Source organism: Thunnus maccoyii, chromosome 23 (genome assembly GCF_910596095.1).
Source record: "Thunnus maccoyii chromosome 23, fThuMac1.1, whole genome shotgun sequence".
NCBI lineage: Eukaryota > Metazoa > Chordata > Actinopteri > Scombriformes > Scombridae > Thunnus > Thunnus maccoyii.
Genome location: NC_056555.1, coordinates 1,297,410 through 1,325,284, shown reverse-complemented (window position 1 = coordinate 1,325,284; position 27,875 = coordinate 1,297,410). Strand labels below are relative to the sequence as shown.

General features: G+C 39.5%; 2 protein-coding genes across 8 annotated transcripts in view; one reads left to right on the top strand and one right to left on the bottom strand.

Annotated features, from left to right (window-relative positions):
- mrps33 (mitochondrial ribosomal protein S33) lies at positions 1 to 7,519 on the bottom strand. 4 transcript variants are annotated; one of them, XM_042403408.1, is made up of 3 exons: positions 7,431 to 7,519; positions 2,045 to 2,290; positions 1 to 356 (listed from the first exon to the last, which is right to left on the bottom strand). In XM_042403408.1, the coding sequence occupies exons 2-3, from the start codon at positions 2,257 to 2,259 to the stop codon at positions 251 to 253; spliced, it is 321 nt and encodes a 106-aa protein (XP_042259342.1). In that variant the 5' UTR covers positions 2,260 to 2,290; positions 7,431 to 7,519; the 3' UTR covers positions 1 to 250. The 4 variants fall into 4 exon arrangements, with proteins under 4 accessions (XP_042259342.1, XP_042259343.1, XP_042259340.1 ...); XM_042403409.1 differs by having other exon boundaries at positions 2,045 to 2,287; XM_042403406.1 differs by lacking the exon at positions 7,431 to 7,519 and adding an exon at positions 7,152 to 7,424.
- A 5,405-nt stretch (positions 7,520 to 12,924) lies between these two features.
- Positions 12,925 to 27,875, top strand: part of LOC121890642 (transmembrane protein 178B-like) — a 65,891-nt gene continuing 50,940 nt past the window's right edge. For 3 of the 4 annotated variants that reach the window (XM_042403097.1, XM_042403099.1, XM_042403101.1), the window contains exons 1-2: positions 12,925 to 13,274; positions 13,556 to 14,255. In XM_042403097.1, the coding sequence (XP_042259031.1) occupies positions 13,874 to 14,255 (382 nt within the window). In that variant the 5' untranslated portion in view covers positions 12,925 to 13,274; positions 13,556 to 13,873. Of the gene's footprint in view, positions 13,275 to 13,551; positions 14,256 to 27,875 lie in introns of all 4 variants that reach the window. The other variant, XM_042403098.1, reaches the window with a different exon arrangement.

The following is a 27,875-nucleotide window of genomic DNA, read 5'->3' as shown; positions in this document are numbered from 1 at the left end:
TTTGTAATCCCAATCTAATATTTTATTTTTACCCACATAGAAAATCCTCAAACAAAGAAAATGACTTTTCATTCCTCTGATCTTCAGTCAAGTTCTTCTAGCATCAACAGCTGTTTCTGGTATATTTGTTACTGAAGCTGGTTCAGTGCTGGTTTGACTGAACTGCATTAGTTGAAGAGACAGTTCAATGCTGTCCACCTCCACAAAACAATAAAAAACACAAAAAGTCCCGTGTAAAAGATTGAGCAGCTCATTTCTTCTTGCCCGCTCTCTTCCCCTCTCCTTTCTTCGGTTTCCCTTTTCCTCTCAGCTTCCTCAGGCGAAGCATCTCCTCCTTGAAGTCTTCATGCTCGTCTCTGAGGACAAAGACAGGAAACATTTAACCTTCTTTCATGCTTACTGAAGACATGTCCACACTAATGCAGGTAAATATGACAATGCTGTTAACATGTACACTATGGTGATATTTATTAGGCAAATATGTAAAAGTAACAATGGCAATCTTACGAGGTCAAACCTGACACGTTTCGTTAACGTTTCACATCAAGCCGACACAAATCTGCAGTGAATGTTGTCAGATTGATATAAAGGCTGCAGCAGCACAAAAACATGCAGAAAAGGAAATCCTGTTCTGCCTTCTGAGATAACTGTATTAAATGTATTATCTCTACTGTATCTCTTATGAACAAGGAAAATAAAATGAGTTGTTGAAGATAATCTTCTCAGATCAGATCAGTCAATAAAAATATTTTCCCCTCATGAAGCGACTGGTGAAAAAAGCTGAAAGAAAGTCTGTACTACCACGATAATGATGGATATTTTACAAACACGACTCAACATCCTGTCAGTCAATGCTTGTGTGTGTCAAATTCTATAAAACAGGCAGCAGAATTCACTCTCTAATAACACGAAATGATGAAATTGATACAAAAATGCTATGTAAAATCTCTGCATTGTTAATCATTTCAATCATTTTTAGCTTCCTATACTTTCTCATTGATAGTGTTGTATATGTTATTTTTTCTACAGTGAGCTCTCTGCTTAACTGTCTTGTCTTGTGTGTTTTTAGGAGATTTATTACTGCAAACAAACATTTCACTGGAAAAACTAAGATGGTGCGACCTGTTTTAAGCCCTGAGTAGTGTCTGAAGGTATTCCTCTCAGGCTGCATACCAGACCTCAGGAACTGTGCCAAGCTGTGAAGTCAATTTGACATAGTGGCCAAACCGTGTAATTACAACTTCCGGGTCTGTCACGTGATGCACACTGACCCCAAAAGCACTCCCCCCCCCCCCCCCCCCCCCCCACACACACAATCATTGGAAAAGGAGCGGCTGTAAAACTGTGAATAAATGTTTCTAAGCGAAATGACTCATTTCATTCCAATAACATTTGGAAAAGTGTGCAAGAGCCTGTGATTCAATTATTTTATCCCCATTCACGTGAGCAGAGAGCCGACTGGAAGTCAACCGGCTCGGCCAGTGGGAGTCTCTACTGAGCGCGCTCTATGAGCCCTATGTGGAAGCTTGAGCAACATCCAGGTAAACACTGTTAAACACTTGCTGCTGCTTGTTAAGAATTTTAATTTAGAGTGCACAGTAATGACTGAAGATGAGACGAGTGTATCAACATTTTTATCAACTCAGATCTTCTCTCATCTGAACTACGGTGTTTGGAAAGTACCTTACTTTCCAAACACTGTAGTTCTACGTTGCTGCACCAGAGTTTTTAGAAAGAAAATCCACCACATTATGGAAGCCATGATGTCCCATCATCCCCATTGGAAACTACACCCTTGCTTTCTTGCATACTTACTATCCTTTCAAGTATAACTGTACCAAACACACTCATTTTGATTGTTAGCAGCCCCATACATTAAGTCCCACTTAGTTTTAAAGACAGTTTATATTTAGTTGTGATCACTGAAGAACCAGTTCTACATAATTATTCAAAAAGACTAATATGACCCAAGTATAATGACTCAAAGACCAGCCACACTCTTTAGCCACATAGTAATAATCTGGCAGAGCAGTATCTAGAGTACCTGAACAGACCCATGAACCGGAGCTTCTGGGTCATGGAGTAGTAGATCTTGTGCTGTGGGTACCAGTCATACACTTCTTTCCTCTTGGCCATGGGAGGCTCCTGGAACAGCTGGACCACCTTCATGGACCTGGAGTCTGTCGGACGCACAACTTCCCCAAAGATCTGTGCGCTCAGCCTGGCCATGCGCACCGCGTAGCTGGACAGACCGGCCATGACTGCTGAGCAGAGCAGACAGGAAGAGCTGCTGAGGAGAGGAGACAGCAAGAACATAAATCCCACATGACTTGTGTGGAAGGTAAGGATGTGTAGAGAGTCCAGTATTTGTATTTGTATCTGTATTTATTTGGGTTTTTAAAGAGGGTGGTGGTTAAAGTCTTTGGAAAAGGATTGTTTTTATTTTTAAGATATTTTTGGGTGTTTTTGCTTTTAATGGATAGCTGATAGTAGACAATAAGGATGTGCAGAGAGCCCAGTATTTGTATTTGTATCTGTATTTGTTGAGGCAGCAAAATTATTTGTATTTGAATAAAAGTAGAAAGAGGTTTAAAAATCCTGTTTTTGTTTTCATTCAACTTTTAATTTTAGAAAATTAAAGTGTTACAATAAGTGTTCATGAAGCTTCCTCATGTGTCAGTAGCTCAGCTTTATCTCTGGGGAACACCCCCAACTCTGGGAGTCATGTCCAAATTAGGAAATGTGCATCATGTAGTAGGTGGATGTGACTCCCCTCGTTAATACCTGCTGATAGATGTAACAGCGAAGCAGAGGAGAGACACTGAGGTAGAGATGCTGGTAGTTGACATGATTTATTTTTCTTCCTGAAAACAAATAATTTTTAAAATATTTGTATGAAACAAATATTTGTTAAAAAACCCCCCACTATTTGTGCTTTACCGAATAATGTATTTATATTGGGGCACACCTCTAGTGGAAAGTCAGGTGATACACTCTGCATACTCTGGCTACTAATCATCATACAGTACAGAGATTTTGATTTGGTATAAAAATACACTTAAACTTGATCAGTTGAGAGTTGTTGTGAGTGATGTTACATAGAACACAGTGTCAACCTTTCAAGGTTCAAATATCGTGGCAGGAGACATTTCAACACCTCATTTCAACACAAACAAGAAAAACAAGGCCTTGTTTCATCACACTTGTATCAGAGAGGCGTCAAACTGGTTTTACACACAGAACATTCTTCTCAATCTAGCACAGGATTTAAAAACAAAGCTGTAGATTCTTTAAAGTGTTTAAGCCTGATCAGCTTTTACTATATAGACTTCTTCTAGACTTCAGACTAACCGATCATGGTCTCAGATTTAAGCAAAGATTCAGTCCAAAAACAGCTCTGTGTTAAAGCAATGCAAGGAGCTGTATTGGTGGGGGCGTGTTATTTAAGGTCCATGTGAGACGATGAAATATGATCCAGGAAAACCAGTTGGAGCTAAAGATTCACGTGTTTAAAGCTTTATCAGAAGTCAAAACAGACATTTTTCAACTCTGGAAAGTTATCACGGCAGCAACTGTTTTATCTGTTTAAGACAATCATGAGCTAAACAGCATTCAGGTGCACTTGCATGTATGTGATTGGCCAATGCAGCACCTTGCCAGATGACTTTGGCAAGGCGCTGCATTGGCCAAAAGTTGAGCCTGGTTCAACTTTTTTGCTGGACGTCTCTGTGTTGTTTTGCTGATGTCTGCTGCGTTGTCACCAAAAACCAAACTGCTCCCACTGAGATGAATGACAGGGCAGCTTTTTACCACACAGTAAAGCTGATGGTGGTCTGAACACAGTTGGCCTGCAGATGTCACCGTTTTGTATCAAATGCTTCCAACACGAGCTTTGTTTCCTCCATCACTACTGCAACCATCATACACATGCAAGGAAAAAAAACTTTTGAACTTTTGAACTCAGTACAATCCCCCCCATACTAAGTATATCCATGACATCACTGATGACATTAGTAAAAGCATGAAAGCAGGAAGTGTTTGTCTGCCACCTCCTTTTAATTCCAGGGAAACTAGTCAACTTCAGTTCAACATATCAGCTTTTAAGATGATATGTTGAACTTATCAGCGAACAGCTGCTTATTTCCACATTTAGCAGTTATGGAGCAACATTATCATTCATTTGGAGTCATGTTTCTGTCCACCTGGTGAATCTAAGTCCAATATTCACTCTCTTTTAGCTGTTTCTGCTCTCTACCAACTCCTGAGGGAAATATCTGGCTCTTTAGCTGCTAAATGCTCCACTATGTTCACCAGCTAGTCTACAGCTAACTGTGTCTGTTTGCTGTTTGGTGCTGAGCAGGTAGTGTAAAGCAGCTTTTTACAGCTGTTTCTCTGAAAACAGCTGCCTGCTGCTGCCAAAAATGAGGCTATGAGAGCACTGAGAGTGAACCAAAACAGTAAAGTTGCAGCCAGACAGATAAACAACAAACTGAAACTCACTATAAAGCCGAGAGGAGCTGCAGAGACACTGATAATTCTCTGTAGGTTCATCACTACGAGCCACGACCAACACATTACACACTGACAGCTCAGACATCGTAAAAATATAAACTATAGCTGCTTTAAACAATATTCGTCTGTGTTTTGATTAACCAGAAAATGTTGATGGTAAACACCAAATGGTGAGATCTAACCATCTTTGTCACGGTTTGTCACATTTAGAGAAAACTGGAGTGACACCTGGCTGATGGTCTGACTCTGGTTCCAGTGTGCTGATTGTGAGCAGTGCTGCAGATCTCTGTTGACTCTTCTGCTGGCTTATGGCACATAAAAACACAATGCTACTTGTGTTCTATTATCATTCTATATAGTAGCTCATACATCATAATGTTATATAGGAGGATAACCAATCTCTATAGGACAACATTACTACATATTAGCTGTGTATGGCTAGCATAGATAGGCAAGCGTAAAAAGTTTGAATGAAAAAAAACATTTACAGAGTTGATAGCTGGTTACTATGCAACAAGCCACTGATTTGATTCATCTTCCATGTTATCAAATATCCTCTTTTTAATACCAGTAAGAATCTGTATTTGCAAGTGGGGAGTGATAGTATGTGTATGTCATTTTTAATGCGCAATATGTCAGTCTATCAGTAGCAACATGCCACCAGTCAAAGTGGAATATCACCAAGAATCAACATGTGACAGTAAAACATAAGTAGCATACTAGTGGAGAGTGGTGTCTGTCAGTGAGTGACATGCTGTTTATGAGTGGCAGCATGTCATGATCAGCAGGATCATCATCTGTCAGTAGAACATCAGTGACATTCAGTTCAAGTGGCTGAACTGCAGCAACATGACACCCAACCGAGAGCAGCTTTACCATCAGCTGCTAAAAACTAAGAGCTCATATGAAACATAAAAGGATAAATTCACAATTCTCTAAGTTCATGTTAATATCCATGTACCACAGCAGTAAGAATTCTGAATCCACTTGATTTGTTTAACTCAGACTGCTGAAGCTTTATGTCAACTTCAGATAAACTTTGGAATATATTTTGTCCACACCTCTTCAATTGGAAGCATTGTAGGAAGGGATCTTTTAAAAGTCACTATGATCAGAAGGAATCACTACAGTGACCAAGTGTACTGTACGTATGTGCGTGTGAGAGTTGTGTTCAGACACAGTTGTGAACCTATCCTTTAACAGTGCTGTCAAGTCAGAAACACCATCTATAGTCAGAGAGAGTTCGTGATGGGAAGGTCTCTGCTTCTCATACATGTTAGCGTTCTACCTGCAAGTCTAACTGAACTGTAACTAACTCCTCTTTACTTGCTTGCATTCTTACTGAGTCCAGTTTTATTCATATACAGTCAGAAAGTATGTGAAGAACATGTGTGGGAATTAAAGCTGAGACTTGGTACTTTAATGTAGAATGTGCTGAAGCACAGAGTCTGAAGAATTAAAAATGTGTAACTGTCCAAATACTGTAGCTTCATAATATATGAAGTAAATCTATTCATTATAAAGTGTGTACATTTAAAGCACAATGAAGACTGTTACCTTCAAATGCAACAAAACTATTTTCTTGTAGACATTCAGTACAGTAACTAAACTAAAATGTGTCATTCATACACCTATCATTTCTCACACTGACTGTTCTATGATCTGTGTTTAGTGTTTCAGTCATATTACAGCCAGGTGTGTTAGCAGACTTCCAGGAGTTAACGTCTCGAAAACCTTTTTGTTTATTTTGCTTGTGGTTATTAAACTAAAGTTCATACAACCAAAAAGCAGAACTCAAAGCCAAGTCTAATAGCACACAATGATCACTGACAGATACATATCAATAACCCCACTGAATGATAAAAAAGAAACTAAACCTGAGGTTATGTTCAGTAACATGTAGAGTCATACTCCAGATTTTGTTTCCATACAATGAAGAGACTTGGAATATAATAAAAGTAATAATATTTTGCCAAAATCAACACACAGTTAGTGAAGGGATGTGGAGGAAAGAAACAGAAGAAGAGCTGCAACTAACAATCATTTTCATTATTGATCTGTATCAATCTGTTGATTATTTTCTCGATTAGTTGTTTGGTCTATAAAATGTCAGAACATGTTGAAATAAGAGTGCAATTGTTTCCTAAAGTCCAAGATGACGTCCTCAAATGTCTCGTTTTGCCCACAACTCAAAGATATTCAGTTTACAGTCATAGAAGACTAAAGAAACCAGAAATATTCACATTTGAGAAGCTGGAATCAGAGAATTTGGACATGTTTTTCTTTGAAAATGACTCAAAAAGATTAGTTGATTATCAAAATAGTTGGTGATTAATTTAATAGTTGCTGATCAATTAATCGACTGATCGTTGCAGCTCTAAACAACAGACAGTCTTCCAACCACTCAAGGCGCTTTACACCAAATGCCACATTCACCCGTTCACATACACATTATTATTCAAAGTTAAGTATTTTATATGCATCTTTTAAACATGTCTGGAGGAGATCTTTAAGTAAAGGATCTGAATACTTCTTCCACCACTGTATTATGTTCATAAACTTGAATAAAGCCCTCATGCTAACAAGCTGACTGGAAACACCGTGTGAACCTTCAGTACCAGTAACAACACTGTTCTTACCTGAGTCTGTATTGAAGTACACACCAGTGTTGGGCCGCTGTAACACCGAACTTTATCTAACTAACACATGTAATTCATCGCTTCTTTAGCTCACGTTAACCTTCACACACCATACTGCCATCACTGTCTCTACTGCGCATGGCACATTTTCCTGTGAGCTGATTGGTTAGTGGCTTTCACTTCCTGTGTTATAGTAAACTGGTGTTTAATTTGTAAAAAGATGCATGGCACAAGATGCAAATATCACACAAAGGTATCGGTTAACCCGCATACACTTACACCAGCAACAGTCAGTCTGTTCTTATTGACGTCGTAGCTGCTTTATCTTTTATGAACCCTAGCGCTGACAGGAAGTCCGTCATTTTTAAGAGTTCCGCGGGTCTGACAGGTTTTATACAAAGTTCCGCTTTTCGGTCGGCTTTGGTTCAATTACGGTATTTTTTTTTCTCTTTTGTTTGCTTTTTGGTTCATTTTTCTATTTCCACAAAAAAATATATCATCCTATATGAATTGTAAGGTAACTCCAGGCAGCAGTTTTTCCAATTCACCACTCTAAAATGTGTTCCGCACTTGTCGTCATAATAATAATAATAATAATAATAATAATAATAATAATAATAACAATAAGGATAGCTGTTATTGATTCTATTCTATAATTGCAATTGTCATAGAAAATAATAGCAATGATAGTATGATGAAGATTGCGAGATGCTGTTGAAAGCGCCACTGAGTGAACCTTTAATAAAAACAGCAATAAAGATGATAAAAGTTCAGTTATCCAATCAGCCAATCATGTGGCAGCAGTGTAGTGCGTAAAATCATGCAGATACAGGTTGATGAGAGAGGTCAGAGGAGAATGGCCAGACTGGTTGGAGCTGACAGAAAGGTCACGGTAACTCAGATAACTTCTTTACAACTGTGGTGAGCAGAAAAGCATCTCAGAATGCACAACATGTGGAACCTTGAAGCAGGGGGCTACGACAGCAGAAGACCACGGTGGGCGTTCTTCTCCTGTCAGTCAAGAACAGAAATGTGAGGCTGCAGTGGGCTGAGACTCAGCAACACTGGACAGTTGAAGACTGGAAAAATGTAGTGTGGTCTGATGAATTTCCATATTTCTATTTCTGCTGAGACACACAGATGGTATGGTCAGAATTTGACATCAACAGCAGGAATTCATTGACCCAACCTGGCTTGTGTCACCAGTCCAGGCTGCTGCTGGTGCTGTAATGGTGTGGAGAATGTTTTCTTGGCACACTTTGAGCCCCTTAATACCAATCAATCGTGGTTTGAATGCCACAGCCTATCTGAGTATGTCGCTGACCACGTGACTCCCTTTATGAACACAATTTACCCATCTTCTAATGGCTGCTTCCAGCATGATAATGCACCATGCCACAAAGCTACAGTCTCAAACTGGTTTCATGAATATGACAATGAATTCAGTGTATTTCAACAGCCTCCCCAGTCTCCACATCTGAACCCAATAGAACACCGTTGGGATGTGGTAGAACAGGAGATTCACAGCATGAATATGCAGCTGACAAATCTGCAGAAATGATGTGATGCAATCATGTCAACAAGGACCTGAATCTCAAAGGAATGCTTCCAAAATCTTGCGGCATCCATGCCACAAAGAACTGAGGCTGTTTTGAGAGCAAAGGGAGACCCTACCCGTTAGTATTGTGTTCCTAATAAAGTGCTTGGTGAATGGATATACATAGTATATGCCCATTTTCAGTCCATTAATCTATAGCTTTAATCAAGTGTGTGGATACTGTCCATGTGTTCTGAGATGGCAATTAAATCATCAACATTTATGGTAGCATCCTCACCTCTACATCCTACAGTCTACTTGACATAATAATAATAATGATAATGATAATAATAAGGCCTTTTTAAAAGAGTCTTGGGTCTGTACTGACCTCAGATGGTTGGGAAGTCTGTTCCACAAGCGTGGTGCAGCAGATCCCTGCCAGCTCCTGCCAGGTATCCCTGTGAAGAGCACATTGCAGTAGTCCAGTCCTGAGGAGATAAAAGCATGGACAAGTTTCTCTGCATCTGACAGGAGAGAGGGGTTAGAGAGGGCCGGAGTTTACAGATGTTTTTGAGATGGCAGAAATAGGTTTTGCACAGATGTCTTATATGGTCATCAAAAGTCAGCTGAGGGTCAAACCTAACACCCAGATTAGTGACTGAGGAGGAAAGGGGGACGTCCTGGCTATCAAAGGTGAGATGAGGTATGGGGGATGACTGAATCTGGTGTGGAGTGCCAATAAGGAGAGCTTCAGTTTTGCTGCTGTGTAACCGGAGGAAATGTGTGCTCATCCAGGTCTTTATCTCCTTAAGACAGGTATTGATGCATGACATGGCTGCAGAAGGGCTTGGGGCAGTTTTGATGTACTGCTGGCTATCATCAGCATAGTAATGAAAAGACATTCCATGTCTGCTGATGACATGTCCAAGGGGGAGTATGTAGAGGGTAAACAGGATGGAGCCGAGAACCGATCCTTGTGGAACACCACAGATGACAGGGAGTCTGACAGTCCAATGGTGATGAGGCATGTGATTAAACTGTGGTTTTATGTTTATTTAATGCCACAAAATGGTCTATTCCCTGTTTTCTATTGTATTTTTATTTATATAATTGCAACTATAATAATCTGAATGGCCTTTTGAATTACTACTTGTTTCATGGACAGTTTCTCTTCAGTCTACAGGGCAGCATGATTATTTTTCTTTATTGTGTCTTTACAATTTATAACCACAAGAGGGTACCAGATATGTAGTAACAGAAAACTGCAGTCAGATTCTGCTGGACATTTTTAGAGCTTTACCTCCACAACCTGAACAGAGTAAAGCTGCTTGACAGAAAACACAGTGAACACAGACTCAGGGCAGAGATGACAAGAGGAACATCTATGAAAAGGGTCAGAGGTCTGCTTTGTTTCTGCCCTAGTGTCACACCAGAGCAGCCGTTTGAGCAAATGAGACCCTGTATGTCATCGAAATTAAACATAACATTATGCCTCATTGATGTGCAAAAAATTCACAGCTACTTGCCAGTAATAGATATTGTTAGACTTGAATATTGTATGAGCCAATTCATGTAAAAGACAAGCTTTTTCCAGTGTAAATATGACAAATCTGAAATGATATTTTGCCCTCTAAACACATTAATGAAAGAAAACAAACAAAAAACAAGACTGAAAGTCTGGGGGCTGCAAGGCTGTGCACCCCTCTATAAAAGTAATGAGCGAACAGCATATTGATGAATGAATTTGATTTTCTTTATAGTTGGGAGAATCATTGAGCTGAGAGAGGTAAGGTCATGGGGTCATTAAAGCTGCATTCATTTATTTATTTTTGGCCTCAAGGGGACAGTGGAACAAACATATTATTACATTATAAAGTTGTTATGGTGAAAGTGTTAGCGGACAATTTTTTTATTCACATATCAGAGCAACATTAGCGTTCCTTTGGTGCTGTGTTTGTGTCCACCTGATGAAGTCCAATATTCATTCTCCTTTTAGCTCTGCTTTAGCTGCTAAATGTTTCATTATGTTCACCAGCTAGTCTCTAACTGTGTCTTTCTGTTTAGTGCTGGGCAGGTAGTGTACAGTGGGTTTATCTGAGCTTTTTCACTGAAAACAGCTGCCTGCCGCTCCTGGAAGCCAGGTAGACGAGAACGCTGAGACTGAACCAAAACGATTAAGTTATGTGCTGTTAAAAACAAAGCAATAATTCTGAAACAGGCTAAATATCTCTGTAGAGCTGAGGGAAACTGCAGATTTGGTGATAATTCTCTGTGAGTTCATCTCTATGAGTTACACCTGTCACCTCACAGTTATTTGATCCATTGTTCATGTAAAACTACTGATTAGTACAGCTACAAAACCAATATCTTTAAAATCAGAGATAAGATATAGTAAATGATCCCTCTGGAGAGTATGAATTTGCTGAGGAAATCAAGTCCTGTTCCTGACAGCCAAGAAACAAGGTTAACAAACAACAAAGCTCAGTCAGTACCTTTGTTGTCAGACTTGCTAAAAGGACATCTGAGAAAATAACATTTGAAAACATCTTGGATCAGCAGTTACCTACTTCAGTAGAGTCTTATAATAGTAATTTTACCTCTGAAGTAAAGTTTAGCGGCGTGTCACATGGCTCGGACTCAAGTCACAACAATGATGACTTTGGACTTGACAAAATCCAAAAAGATTTGCAACTCGAGTTTGACTTTGACACCAATAACTCGTGACTTCTCGTCAACTTTAGTCCTGTGACTTTGAATGATTTTATCTTCCTCCAAAAATTCATAATTATGTTATAAAAAAGTGAACAGAGAAACAACTCTTCATTATCCAGACAACATGATACACTTTAATAGATCAGTCTGACAGCAGCCAGTTGTGTTGAGGAAGCAGGAGGTAAAGGTGTGTTTGTCAGCAACAGACAGACAACAGATGATACCTCAGATTATCATGTAAAGACTCTGCTGAGGTCAACGATAACTGACTGCAACATGCAAAACAACCAGCTCAGATATACAAATGTCTGTATATGTCACAGGAAAAACACAGAGACACACCTGCCCAAACTAGAAACTTTAATAACATCCATTATATATGAACATTTATCATAAATCTGTTCCATCCAAAAAAGTATTTAAAGTCATGTAATATAATATAGCTAATAGTTGAATATAGAATTAAAATAAGAAAGGTAGGAGTAACCTTTTGAAGGTAGGCCTTAGGCCTTACTTGGGTGGTAGATCTGAGGCTTGCACAATCAGTGACATTTTAAAACTATAAAAGGCCTTTTACTAACATCATTGTTTGTTTTACTTTAGTTCCAAAATGTTGTATCTGATTATTTCTTCCTTTTTATCTTACTACTTATACTAATACTACTTATCTTAATGTGAATGTTTGAGCTTCACTGTGCAGAATGTTGTATGTGCAGATTTTGTTTTTACATTAATCTGCTGAAAGTGGAAAGTTTCTGTATTCAATATTAGCATGATTTGTGACATCACATCTAGTTTGCAGCCAATTGTGGTCCAATATTCAATGTGGAAACTTGAAACCTCCAGTGCACATACACTGAGAGACACTATGTCCAGCAGTTAACCCCGTGAAATGAAATATATTTGCATATTTATAGATTCTGGAATTTTTAATGAGGGAGAAGGAGTAGATGCCATTATAAGGATTTTAAAGCAGTAATTATACATTTTTGTGTGGAAAAAAACATCAGACACACATTATTGTTCCAAGCAGACCGATTTCATTTGTCTTAATACTTAATGTCTGGAGGGAATCTTTAATTATATTATTTGATTGATTGGTATTTTATACACTTTTAGTGACTGGATTTGAGCTTTTTTATTGTGCTGAATTGTTTTATCTAGATTTAACCTCACTTTGTAACTCTGTTTGGAAAAGTGCTTAATGAATTACGTTTATTAATCCTATTATTATAACAACTTTGAATAGTAAAATAAAGTAGGCAGACTGTATAACTCAGGACCCTTCTATAAGATAAGGCCTTAAAATGAGGCAGTGATGCAGGTTTTGGCTTAAGGCCCTCATCATTTCAGTCTGTAATGTCTTTTAGTGGTTTATGCAGTATTATCAATTTTCAATTCATCATATCATCACAAACTACCTGCCACATGGTGAACCTGGAGCCTTCAGACCCTCGAGGGTCTGCGGCTGGGGAAAGTTAGTAATCCAGCCTCAGTCCTGCTGGAGTATAGTTTATTTTAGCAATAATACTTGCAATTTTAAGTAATATTCCAATCGCAGGACTGTAACTCACTATTGAGGATGTACAGGATTTTAGTGCATGCAATAAAACATAAGCAGTAGGTTATAAATATAGGTTAGTAGTAGCAGTAGTAACATAGTTTTGATTGTTCAATCAAATATCATGTAGCCTGTAAGCTAACACTGTGCTCCTCCAGACAGACTGGTGTTGATTGGTCGGTGGACAGGCCTGCTCTGTAGCAGCTGCCGTCATCCCATCAGACGTGCTGGGGATGCTGACTCTGCTGGCTGATCCCTCTACACTCTGCTGCTGCTGATGGACTGCGGTCTGAGCTCTGTTTGGATACATCAGGTACATTCACACTCTTATATGAAGCTGGACACATCGTCTGAGTCGTATAATGACTCTGATTGTGTATGTAAATGGGGTTCTGTTAAATACAGGCGCACGATTCTCTCTAGTTGTTTCTACAGCTTTCACTGCCCGCTTCTTTGTCCATCGTTCATTTTAGTGGGTGGGTTATGCAGTCAGTGTTCATGGTGTTAGCTATGTGTAAAATACAACCTTTGGCTATAGACCTGAATGTTGTGCTGATGTGTTTTGTGCATGTTGGTGTCGCCCTGCTCAGACAGATGGATGCTGGATCCGGGGCTGAGATGAGATAAGCGTCCTCTGTCTCCGCCGAGCTGCTGCAGCGCCGCACACGCAGGGAAGACGTGGGCACTTGGTAGCCGAAAACACCGGAATATAGGGATTAACACTTTTATTTGGTGGTGAGCTGTGCCACTTGAAAGGTTTGGCTTCACTTTGCACCTTAACCTAATCGCCACCTCGATAGGCTAATGGTCCCGACGCTGCTCTCCAGAGGTGATGTGAGCTGAACTCGCGGGGAAGCCGCAGAGGAGCTGTCCGTCTGTCGAGGTGCTGATGCGGCTGTGACAGAAGCGAGCATGGCTGCCGGGAAGTTACTGCTCTACGCCGGTCTCTCTCTTTCTCTCTGCGCCCTGGGCATGCTGGCCGTGGCGATGTGCTCCGACCACTGGTACGAGACTGACGCCAGGAGGTACCGGGAGCGGTGCCGAAGCTTTTCCAGCCGCCGCAAGGACCCGGGCTTCATCTACATCCCCAACAACAGTCTGCCGCTGCGGGCCAGCCGGAGCAGCCTGCCCCGCTGGGAGGAGAAGCTGCTCCTGGCCCGGAACCGGCGGCAGCTGTTCGCCATGAGCGCCGCGGACGAGTGCAGCAGGCAGTATAACTCAACCAACATGGGGCTCTGGAGGAAATGCCATCGGCTGGGCTTCGATCAAGAAATCGAAGATCTCATCCGGAAAGGTAAGGATGAAATAAACAACCCAAAGAGCTGTTTGAAGGAACAGCAATGTGACACCAACACGGCAGGGATGTGCTGTGACATTTCTCATAGAAAAATCAATTAGCCTGCTCTGTGGTGATTGTTCATTTGACCAAAGGGCGAACAAGGGCATCGAGATGTTTTCTTGCTATTCTGGAAGCATGTTTGTCCAAAGGCATGCACAGCGTCTGTGTGTGTGTGAATGGGTATGGACGGCCTGTGGCTGCAGACTGCTTGTTGTCATGCTATTTTGCAGAAGAGATGTGCATGTTAATTGTGACGCTGAGCAGCAGTGCGTGTCTGTTCTCCTTGTTCTCAGGTCTTGATTGTACTTTAAATGGTGATCTCCTGACCCCTGCAACTGCAAATAATGACATAATCATTTAAGGGTGTATGGGCTTGCCAGCTCAACCACTCACCATGAAGCAGGAAGAGGTGGAGGGGGGCACTCAGAGCTCTATGGCCTACTATCTTACATCAAGAGTTCATAAGGTGCATACTACAAATAGGCTTGTTTTTTTCAGAGAGGTGGAATTTATTCAGTTTTAAGGTATCCAGTGAGATCTTTTATAGCCTGGAGGGAGGGCACTGCTACATTAACCTGCTTGCGGGGCCAGGGCACACATTAGCTGGTGGGCCACATTCTTCACTCTGTGCATGTACAGTATTCCAATGCTGGAACATTGCATAGTATGGTATCTATGATATATATCAAGGTGCATATTTGCTGTGTGGTAAATTGATAAAACACAAATTAATTTGGGTATATGCACCATTAATCACAGTATCACATTCTTAAAACTAGTTTTTTTCATAGATATTTGGTATATCTTCAAGACAAGACCTCAGCATAAGGAAATAAAGCAGTTGTCCCTAACCTTGTCAGCTGATGATAGAGCATTTACTTTAACAGAGTTACCATTAATTACAGCACCCAAACCCAAAAACAGTAAAGCTGGGGCGTTTGAGGCCGTGGGCCAGTTGACCATTTTGCCAAGTTGCTAATCCAGCCTTGCGCATAAGTGGTTTCAGGGTGTTTTGTCTAGTCATTTGTCAAGCATGTAATACCAAACGCTGGTTACAGGTTCACAATGTGAATATTTGTTGCCTTTTGGTGTTTGATATAATTCTACAATGAATATCTTTGGGGTTTTTGGTTGTTGGTCAAACAAAATCAGCAATTTGATAACAAACAACTTATTTTTCTTCTTTTACATTTTTTTTTGAATAAACCTTTCATCCAGTGATTCCTTACCTTTTGGATTGGTCGTTACTAAGAGACAATACATACTGTGACCCCTCATCACAGGACATGGTATGTGAGTTATTGGCAGCTACACTAAAGATGATTGCTTTGAAGACTGAAGAGATGAAAGTATCCAACATTTTAAAAGAAAAAAGCAATAATTTGAGAAAAGTCTTATAAACAGAAACTAATTTCTCTTTCTGACACCTTTAATTATCTTGTGACATGTGGGGCAATGACCCCCAGGTTAGGAATCAGTGATTAAACAGTTATTCAAAAAATAAGCAGTAATACAATGCTTGAAGTAGGTATGAGATGGAGTTAGTGTAAGTGTTGTTCAATATGAATCATGATGAGAATTTGTTAAGCTGAGTCCTGATGTGAGGGTCATACATCAATCACATTATGAAACATGGCAGTTTAATTTGTTGCTCAGACTCCTGTAAATTCATGCCGTTTAAACCCATTCCAACCCAACAGTGATTCATGTTTCCAAGGATGATGAGATGTTTACGACCACAGCCAAAACAAATCATAAAGTCTGCATCAGTAAAACTCAAATACATAAGTTTCCATTTATGTGGTTGAAGTTGCTGATGCTACAGAGGCAGGTTTATATTAAAAAGACAGGGAGGCTGAGGTTTCTGATGGACTCAGCCCAAGCTGAAAGAGGAGAGTGTGTGTGCACTCTGAATGCATGTGTGTGCTGCAGCTGTGCCTTCCTTTGAGGACGCCTCAATGGCCTTGATGGCCCACCATCTGCAGTAATGGGCAGCCCACAGTCAGTGTGCTCAGTGATCAGATGAATGCCTCCATAGAGGGTTTGATCTATTCCAGCTCTCAGCTCCATCAGCATGGAAAAATACAGCGTGGTTTGTCATCATGATGCATCTGACAATAACTTCACATTGATGGGTCAATAAGGACAGAGCCATGAACACTATTTATCTGTGTTTACTCCACATGTAGTGATCACTGTGATCCATTAACAGAACCTAGCTCACATTCAGCTGCAGGATCATGATACACTGATATAACTGCCAATCATAACACCTAGCACCAATTAGTACTACTGCTATTACCTGTACTTCTACTACTACTACTATTACTACTGCCAGTACTACTGCTACTGCCATTATTACTGCCATTAATAGCCTACTACTGCTATTGTTACTGCTAGGCTACTGTTGCTACTGCTACTACTTCTGCTGTTACCTGTACTTCTTCTGCTGCTACTGCTTCTGCTATTACCTGTACTTCTACTGCTACTACTGCTACTGCTACTAGTACTGCTACTGCTATTACCTGTACATCTACTGCTACTACTGCTACTGTCATTACCTGTACTTCTACTGCTACTACTACTACTACTGCTATTACTACTGCCACTAATAGCCTAAAACTGCTACCTGTCCTTCTACTGCTGTTGCTACTGCTAGGCTACTGTTGCTACTGCTACTACTACTGCTATTGCTACTGCTGTTACCTGTACTTCTGCTACTACTTCTACTGCTGTTACTGCTGCTACTGTTTTTACCTTTACTTCTACTGCTACAGCTACTGAGATTGCTACCATTACTGCTTTTGCTACTACTATTGTTTGTACTATTACTACTACAGCTGCTGTTTCTGCCACAACTTCTGCTGCCTACTCCTACTTCTAATACTGCTGTCTGTACTACTGCCACTTCAACTGCTACTGCTGCTACTGTTACCTCTGTTGCTACTACTAACTCTACTGCTACTACAACTATTGCTGCTGCTACCACTACTGCTATTGCCACTTTGTCTGCTACTAAAACAACCACTAGTGCTACTGCTGCTGCTACTAACCTCTTACTATTGCTTCTACTACTCTTGCTACTAATTCTACCGACATAGTTGCTGCTTCTGCCACTACTTTGGCTGCCTTACTGCTACTGCCGCTACCAATGCTAATGTTACTGCTACTTCATCTGCTACCACTATTACTTCTACTACTGCTGTTACTACTGTTACCTCTAGTACTATTGCTACTATAACTCAACTGCTGTATAACTAGGCTAATGCTACTGCTGCTTCTACTGCTACTACTTTTACTGCAATATCTACTGCTACTGCTACTGCTATGTCTACTGCTACTGCCATTTATACTACTTCTATTACTGCTATTGTTACTTAATGAAAAATCTGAGTAATTTAACATTTGAGGAGGTGTAGTCTCATTGGGGGACTTTTGGACTGAAGACCTCAGTATTCCTAAATACTGTCTAGTCACATATTATGGTTATTGTTGAAGACTGGTTTGAACAATGCATTTAATAGAGCATTACTGCTTTAAATTTACAGTAGCTTTTCCTGACAAATCAAGTTAAGCCGCAGTCTGTGCCCTGTCTTCTGAACACCGAATTGTAGGAAGAATATAATTCTAATTTTTTTCAGAGATTTTGAAAGGTTAGGGGTCAGAACAAAGCACACCAAAGCCTTCCCTCCACATGCTGTTTCACTTTTATTCCATTTTAATCCCAGAAGTCAAATCACAAGCATACATACTGAATGATTTCATTATTGACATCCGCAAGCTGAGGCCACATGCTGCTTTCACATAATGATTCCATATTCTCCTGTGTACTTATAACACATGAAGCTTGTGAAATGACAGGATACATTCATGCAATTATTAGCTGCATATCAAAAATCTCAAACAGAAGCGCCAACAGACCCCAATGAGTCATTTCCTGTCCGTTTGAATAAAATTGCCCTGTTTTTATATAAATAAATACTGTAATTGTTGTTATATATCAGGAATGAATCATAATCCAGAGGCACTTATTATTATCTCTGAACACAGATCAATTCTGATTCACTTTCATTTTTAACTTAATATTTAATAATTCAGAAACTCTAATCTCTCCATGTGCATCCATCTCCCTGGCATGTGATGCTTCAGCTGTTAATGTTTGGCCAGATCAGCAACATCCATTCATCTCCTCGTCTCTGAGACATCTTCCGTAACCGCAAGCTGCATCATTATGTAGATTTATGGAAGCAGGAGTGAGGGAGAGAAGCAGCATTAACGGGTCAACACAAAACACTAAACCCTCCATTTTCAGGAGTTTGCTAGTTATTCATCTGTGCCATAGAGCTCTGTTGGTGTCCAAAATCTATTAAAAACAAACTTCATCACCATTAACACACACATTGTAGTTTATTTAGACAAAATCCCACACACATCATCCTACTGCCAGCAATACTAGTACAACACTGAATGTGGATTCATCAGCTGCTGAAAATAGCCCCCAACAAATGCACTATTTCCTCCTGTTTGAGTAAGATTTTCTGGAAATTACTGAGCCTTTTCAAAAAGGAACCCATGGGCTTGGGGGTTAGCGTCACAGAGGGGTAGGGGAGTCATAAAGTACTGAGAGATGGACTAACACATTGTTGGATTTGGTCTTTCATGCTTTTCATCTGCTGACATTAAGAAAAATATAAAATAGCAGCAGCCTTATACCTCAGGGTACACAACACATACACTACGTGGTAACAGTGTAGAATCAATGACATCATCAGTAAAAGAGAAAAAGTACATTTAAGTCTGTCCAGCAGCAGCAGCAGCAGCAGCAGCAGCAGCAGCAGCAGCAGCAGCAGCAGCAGCAGCAGCAGCAGCAGCAGGCTACCGCACTTTTTAGTGATATTTTGCAGGTTAAGTTCTGCTGTTGGATGAAAATTTCAACTCAACTTCAGTGTTTTGTTCACTCTGAGATGATGAAGAGCTTTCTGAGCCTCCTGCCACACTGACACTTTGTTCCACACATATTATAAATGATACTATAGTGTACAATACAAAATAACGCAGAAACTTAAAGGAAACCTGTGGAGCAGGATATATAATGATTCTGCTGTCAAACATATTTAAATTGCTTTCTCATTTTAATAAACATTCGATGTCAGGTTTATTGTAGCCTATGCATATGCAGCTGTATTACGTAATGTAAAAATACACACATATAATAAAGATAAATATAACATCAGACTTTTTATAGGCAGATATTTAAGGACATTAGGATTGGGATCAAGATTGTGAAAAATAGAGATGTTCCTATCCCTACTTTAACTGAAGTCTTAGACTTTGTACAAGAAATTTGAATAACATTAACTTCATAAAGAGGTACTGCCAAGATCCCTTTGGGCCCCTTGGCCTGTTTCTAGGGCCATCAGTAATCCATGGATGGATATATTTTTACTTTTTAGATTTTTAAGAGACACAAAACGTTTACTTAAGAGTATCTCCCCAAAATGTGCAGTATGTCAATAGCTCAACTTAAAGAGACCAGTCTAAAAGTAAAGCCTATAAAGACAGAGACAAACGAGCATATATTCAACTAGTCTTTATTAGAAATACAGTGCAAGTATCAATTTAGAGGAGAATTTTCAACAACTTGGCAACCCAAAAGTAGTTTTTATCAGTTTATAAACTCTTTGTAAAGGATGCCTTATTAGAAAGTGGTACAATTAATACATAAAGAGATACATAATATTTACTGTTTGTCTAAGTATCTAAGTACATACTATGTGAGAGCATATAATATAGTGGAAGTTCATTTGCTGTCAGGATCAGTCCAGAGAATCATCATAATACATAAAATAAATATATAGTACAGGGCATAGACTCAGTTTATAAGACGCATATGAGATAGTTTTTAGTCATCCTCTTCTTTAAATAGGTCACTGCCATCCACCACCTAGTTTTTGGTGTTCATTCAGCATACAGCTCATGTTGATTATCTAACAGTTGGCATATGTTAGCTTGGTTTCTGATGCCGTGACTGAGCACGATATGTGACCTCCTCAGTCTCTCTCATTCTGTCTGTCGCAAGGAAAACCTCCTGGAGAGAGAAAGGGAACGATAAAGTGGCGACAGAGAGACACCAGGCAACAAAGTGGTTTTGGGACAGAGTGGAGAGAAGAAAGGAGGGGAAAAAAGAGGAGGAAGCCAAGGATGGCTGTGGAGACAGGGATGTCAGGGAGGAGAGGATTACATAGAGAGGAGTGGGGGTGGGGGTGAGGCCTCCTCATCTTGCACCATCTGTTGTCGCTCTGTGAGGGAAAAAGGCCTTTCAGGTCTTGATCAAGACATTCATAGCCCTGTCCAAGCACATAGAGAGGCCCTGGATTGCATTACCTCGCTCCCCAGGGACCCCGCATCGTGGGGAGGGCTAAATTAGACACTACAGGAGGCTAAAGGTGCCTCATAGGTTCCCTGCCAATGAGCCCGCTGGCAAAGCTGCTCATCTAATAGACTCATGTAAGAGGTGGAGGGCGGGCGGGGCTGGCTGCTTTCACTTCTAGTTTGACTTTCTGGTGGGAGATTATTATAGGAAGGTAGCAGATCATTTGCCTTCGAGGGTTAATTAGAGTGATGATGAAATAAGGTAACATGTAACTAATTAAGGGACTTTTTTTGACTTTCCAGCTAATTGTTCATATTTTTATCTACACTGTAGATATTTAAAGGTCCAGTATGTGGAATTTGGTGGCATCTAGCAGAATGGACTTGGCAGAAATGGAATATAACATTTATAAGTATGTTTTAATAAGTGTAGAATCACCTGAAAATAAAAATTGTTGTGTTTTCGTTAGCTTAGAATGAGCCCTTTATACCTACATAGGGAACAGGTCCTACCATGTTGCTCTGCCATGTTTCTACGGTAGCCTAGAACAGACAAACCAAACACTGGCTGTAGAGAGGGCCTTTTGCATTTTTGGTGAGTGTCACGGCCACCGTAGGTTCTCCTACATGCTTGGAAGGGCAGAGTAAGGGGAGGGGTATTCAGTTGGTTGAAATTTGCAACCTCACTGCTAGATGCCACTAAATCTTACACACTGGTCTTTTAAGGACCATGGTAGTGTTTTCTAATCATGTACTCTTTACATTAGTGCTGACAACTTCCCAAAGCATACCATAGTGTTCCACATTATCAAATATATATCTTTAAGGCTGCACCAATCAATATATTTTTATTAACAGTAGTAAACCCACAGAGAATTATCACCAACTCTGCAGTTTCCCCTTAGTTCTACAAGTCTTCTTAGCATCTTGCAACTCATTTTTTTGGTTTGACTGATGCAACTGTACTGTTTTGGTTCAGTCTCAGTGCTTACATCAACCTCATTTCTAGCACCAGCAGTTTGCTGTTTTCAGGGAATAAGCTCTGATAAACTCACTGTACACTCTCTGCTCAGCAGCAAACAGCAGACAGACACAGTGAGAAACTAGCTGGTGAATACAGTAGAACATTGAACAGCTAGATATAAAATATTTTTGTCAGGAGTTGCTATAGAGCTAAAAGGGGAGTGAATATTGGACTTACATTCATCAGGTGGACACTAACATGACTCCAGATGAATGATAATGCTGCTCTGTGGGCAGATTGGCCATATCGTCTTCATGAGGTTACAAGAAGTGAAAGCAGTGTTGATGGATGCTTTTACTAAGTTCTATGTACTGTGTGTGTGGTATGAAAATCAACTTGCGCACCCTTGAGACACACCTCAGGTAATCCATCACAATGAACATATCAGTATCATATCCTATATGTGAATTAGATAGGTGGAGCTTGCAGACTCGTCAGCATATATGGTGCATCCCAGGACAACGAAGGTGTGATACTCTCCAGGGATCACTACAACATGAGAGGTGCAGGTCATGTGATGGAGACAGCTGGAGGCATCTGTAGATTCATTTTCTGTAGCTTTGCTAACTAGGCTAGCATCACTCACAGAGGTGATCAAAGCCAGTAGACAAGCTTGCATGCACCACTGCTAGCTTGTCTTCCCTCTAAGGTCACATGATCCCTGCCTTACACCTCCCTTGAAAGCCTCCTGAAGTGATGCTGCTATATAGACCTTTGGGTGGATTTTTTTTTCTTTTTTGATAATGTAGTACTAGTGAATTTATAGGTGCTGATAATTTCCCAAAAATTGGAAATTAAAAGAAAAAAAATCACTTTTCCAACTTATATTTGTATTTCCTTTTGAACAATAGCTTGATGAATCAAAGGAAGCCCCCCAGAACAGGTTACTTCCTCTTTAAATGAACACAACAGCATAGCATTGAAAAGCATTCACAACAATGTGATGTACATAGGATTTGTAGTAAATGAGTTAAAAGATAAAAAATTCTGTGGCATGTGTCTTAAAGATAGTGGTGCACATGGAAGACTCCACTGAAACGCTGTTTCCTTGTCACTTTCTATCAGTTGAATCTGCAGCCATATCCAAGTCATATTCAGTGTAAGACGCAAGTATTAATGTGAGGTTATTTACGTGTGAGATGGTTTTGTTGTGGCCAGTAAACACAGGGGGGTTCTCTCGCCTTCCTGGAAACAGTTAAATTATTCAGGCGCATGTGGCAGCACTCCTTGCTCATTAGAGTCCCTGCAGTCTGCAGCACAGCCCGGCAGACTGACTGACTGCTTGTTAGCTGCTTACACCCCCAGACTAATGACATACACAATACAATCCAGACAGCATTTGAGTGCCACCCAACTATGTATGACAAAAAGTTAAGTTTTACTTAAGTATTTTGAAATGCATGAGGTTTCTTTCAGCAGAGTAATACTAAGTGCACTTAGCTATAACAACATGCAGTTTGATAAAAGTTTTCACTTTTTGTGTGCCACTTAGATTAAATTCACTCAGTAGATTTGATTTAAAAAAAAAAAATTCAAATCATAACGCTACTCAGCTTTAGAAGCAGTTTGTCTTTTCCATTCTAACACGCTAACGCCTTTTGTCTCGGTATCTAAAGATGTAGGCACTGTGAAATACATTGTTTAATAACTGATGACATTCTGATTGACTGATGTACTGAAATTGATCAGAAGAAAGTCACTGTAAGCTTCAGGCAGCTTCTCAGATCAGGATGACTCTGATGTTCTATTATGTCTGTTAGTTGTTGTTTAGTCTTTTTGATATACAAGTGGTGTTTTGAGATCAGAGGAGGATTCTGGTTCAGTCTGTAGTTTTTCCACTTCTGCTGTGCAACTCATAGCCTTAGCAAACGCATTGCCTGCAAGCTAATGACCTTATTACTGTTGTCACTGGATGTTTTTCCCTCATGGAGAGTGCAGTTGTTGGAGGATGTATGTGTGTGTGTCATATGTATGTTCGTTGTCTTGTCAAGAGAGCAGAAGTGCATTCAGTGCATTATTTATTATTAATGTTAGATAAATCATGTTCTTTGGACATTTGTATGGCAGAGTACAGTATAGCCATCTAATGCCTGTAGTGTATGTGTGAACATTCATCAACCACGTCGTCATAGAAACTGTAGTGTTGTCATTAATACAAGTTATGAACAAGCTAACAGACCTTGCTTTGGCCTGGTTGGAAGGGTCATTTTAATTCTATTTTTGTTATTAATATTGATAACGCAAAGAGAAAAAGTGACAAATCAAGACTGAGAGTTGGGGCTCCAGTATCAGTCAGTCAACTCATGTGGAATGTATTACTATATGACTGTAAATTATATACAGTGTTAATGTGTGGTGATGCTCTCACAGCCAGCTCTACAGGGCAGGGAGAAGGGAGTGATAATACTTCCACACACTCAGAGCCTACAGGTGGATGCATGGGTAGAGGTGGGTTTTTGAAATGCTATATGAACATTAGCAGCTTCATTAGTTACATGTTACCATCCAAACTTCCAGAAAGTCAGCAAAAACATTCAGATTCTAATCTGAAACGGTGACAGCAAGATTTTAAAATGTGTTGGCCAGTAATTATCATCATGTAAAGTACTTTAGTGACTTTGTCAGTTTTCACTCTCCACATACATTTTTTTTAATCTGCTGCCATGTTAAGAACACAGGCATGTAATGGAATATGATACTGAAAACAAAAAAAGAAGGAAGACTCAGTGGGAAAAAAATCCTTCCATTAGCCTTCATCATGTTAATATTCTTTCTGTTGATAGAACAAATTACCACCTGAGCAACAATTTAAAAACATTTATTTATTTTGGGCTGAATGTTGTACTATGCAGATTGCCATGATATATACTCAGCACATCCATGCTTCCATTGGGATAAACCCTTTTTCAGAGAGTCAGTGGACTTTCCTCTGGCACCACTTTCATGACAAACTAAATATGTGCAGTTTATCTACAAATTCTTCCCTAAGAGAAGCTAAATCATCAGTATTTTGTTGCATGTTTGCAAGTACATACGCTATATTATGCTTATTTTATGATAGAAAGTCAAATCATGCACCTTGTGATCCCTGTTCTGATTTTGAAAAGGCCAGAGAACAGCTCTGGTAGGCAAACTTACTCATCATGAAGTCGGTCTGACTCCTATAACCACAGGCAGAGTAGATGGAGAGAATCAGAGAGAATGATGAGGAGGAAGAAGCATGGTGTGGTTTGTTTCTCCACAGCCACACAGTCAGCATCAATGTTTGATGACCTCATGCTATTGAGTGGAGCCCTTTCTCCCACAGACCAGCCATGGAAACATGGACACACACAGCTCCACACTGAGCATGTGCAGCCTGAGGATAGCCACCACAGTTGATTCATGTGCACACCGATACACACACACAACATCCATTACCTACTTAGATACTGTACACACCATACACATGTACAAAGAACATGATTTATCTCACATAAATAATAAATGATGCACTCGATGCACTTCTTGTCTGATACTAATGTGCCTGCATATGAGACACATACATACATGACAAGGATGCTGCTGTTTGTCTGCTCTTTGTTTACTTAGGCGGATCAAGCGTCACATTAAAATTAAAAACATTTATGCTAGGCGTGTTAGAATGGAACATACTGCAATCTGCCTTTATTGTCCCACAACAACACAAGAGGAAATTCTTTCTGCAGCAAGGCAGCACAAAAACACAATGAAAATGATGTTGATGGCAGGGATTTTCAACTTGCTACCCATTGGTTAGGGCAGAATACCTTATGAATGATGTTCCATGTTGCAAAATGGTTACAAAAACAAAAAAACATGGTTCATGGTTAAAGTTGGGGGCCAGGTTCTGGTGCAAAAACTTCTTGTTTAGGGTTACAGAAAGATCGTCATGGGTAAATTAAGTAAAAATGAAACAGCAAGTATGATTACCAGTGCTAATTGATGCTCTCTAGAGGATGAATCCCACAGATGTTGTTAACCCCATGGCCTTTGCATTGGGCATCTGGTCAAAATGTTCCTTTGTACACAAAAACATAGTCAAATAGCCAAGTCCTGCTCTGATGAACCCTTTTGATTTTAATGAGCCTCAATACTTTTCCTCTAGCACTACCCACAGGACAAACTTTACAATTTTAGCTGCATTATTTGTAACCCTCTAATGGTGTGTTCAGACAAAATGTGAATTGAATTGTCACTTTGCGTCATTTGTGCAAATTTGACCACTGGACTCTTTGTGTTTATTCGCCCCAAACAGCCTAAATTCCAGTTGTACATTAGCTGTATGCTAGCAAGCAGCGGGTACTCTAACCATGTCTTGGAGTGTGAGTTGAGTTGAGTTTTTTTTACTCAAGTTGAAACATTTTGAAACATTTTAAAAATAATGATTTCCTTTTAGTTCTGGTCTGTTTCATGTTCACACTGACACAAGCAGGGTAAACATTCAGTCATATAAAGGTAACTCATTGATTGGACAGTTTCTGTGATGTAATTCTGCATCATCAGCGCTCATGGACCCATGTGGGAAAATCAAATAGTGGCTAAAAGCAGGTTATGCAGCATGTTACTGAACCTGATGTGTGTATTTATCTTCTCTGGTGTCACAAAGAAACAACTGATGATGAACATTATTAGAAAAATAACAAAGAGTCATTATGTACTGTAATATAACATTGTTTAACTCCCCTTCACTGTCACTGATCAGGCAAAATCTCTGCACTCATATACTGATGTGCATACAGTGTGTGTTACCATAGGAGATTGCTTCCTTGGCAGTTCTAATAATCTGCAGATGGTTTTAATAGTATTTTATTTAGTTTTGAATTCCTGCCAATACAGTCTGCTTTGCTTTCACACCTCAGCAACTAAAACTGCTCAAAACCAAAATGAAATCCAAGACATCACAGATTTATTAAGACAAATGACCACAACATGACATTTCCATCAAAATGAATGACTCTAAAATGTTCTGCTCTGCGTCAAATTACTGCAACTCAATAATCTCAGTCTGTCATTGAAACTTTTCATTTGAAACAGTCTTTCCAGGAAATATCAGGAGAAATGTAATCTTTTATTTTATTGTCAATTTTACAAATAAAAAAAAACAGATCTATACAATAACAGTATATATTACACTATAGAACTAACTATAGAACAGGAAAATAACCTAATAATGATAATAAAATAATAATAATATAAATAAAAATAATAATAAAATAAACCAAAGATTAGAAATATTATAGAATTATCTGAAAATTCAATCGTCTTCAATAAAATAACCAAAGAAATATATTGTACATAGAGACCAATGTTATTAGTCCAGCTCAGAGGACGGCTCATCTTGGTGAAAATTAGGTTGTAGCTTGTTGTCTACTTTTCTATGGTAGGAAAAGAGTTGTGTTTTCACAACGTTTAATTTATGAGTTATTGATATGGGAAGTTTGAATCTGTGAATATATTTCCAGTTTACTGAGGTGCTGTTTGATACCCTGCACACAGCGCTTCCCTCTAGTGGTATCCAGCAATGCAGATAGTTTTGGTTTTCTGTAGCCAGGTTTTGAGATCTGTCTGTGAGACTCCATCTCCATCTCTATTATTAACATGTGATCTGTATCAAGATATCTTATCTGGATCAGGAACAACATGTTAATGTGAGACTGTCCTCCAAAGAAAAACAACAGAATCAGTCATTTCAGCAAGTGCCCCAACACAACATATAATTCCTTTTAAGTAACGAAGTCCTCTATTGGCCATATAATCATGATGCCTGCATGTCAAAAGCAAAGGAGCAAATGGTGTGACGTAATTTTGGAGTGACAAAGTCAAAGGTTGGACATTTGGATCAAAAATACAATAAACAATCAGACTTTCCCATGGCAGACCACTGTTAATTTCCCTGTTTCCTACAGACATTCAACATTGTTATTTTTAAACCATGACTATGACTTTCCCTTAACCTTAACCATATGTTTATTATTGTAACCATGACAACTGTGGTCACCTAACATTAACAAAGTACCATGATCTTTCCCTAACCTAACCAGATCTGAACCATAGCTTTGTCACTTCATAAAACATCATTAATTTTTAACAGTGATTTGTAACAGTTTTGGAAAGCACAGACAAATGATGTTGATGCTGGTGCTAGAAAATGCTCATGT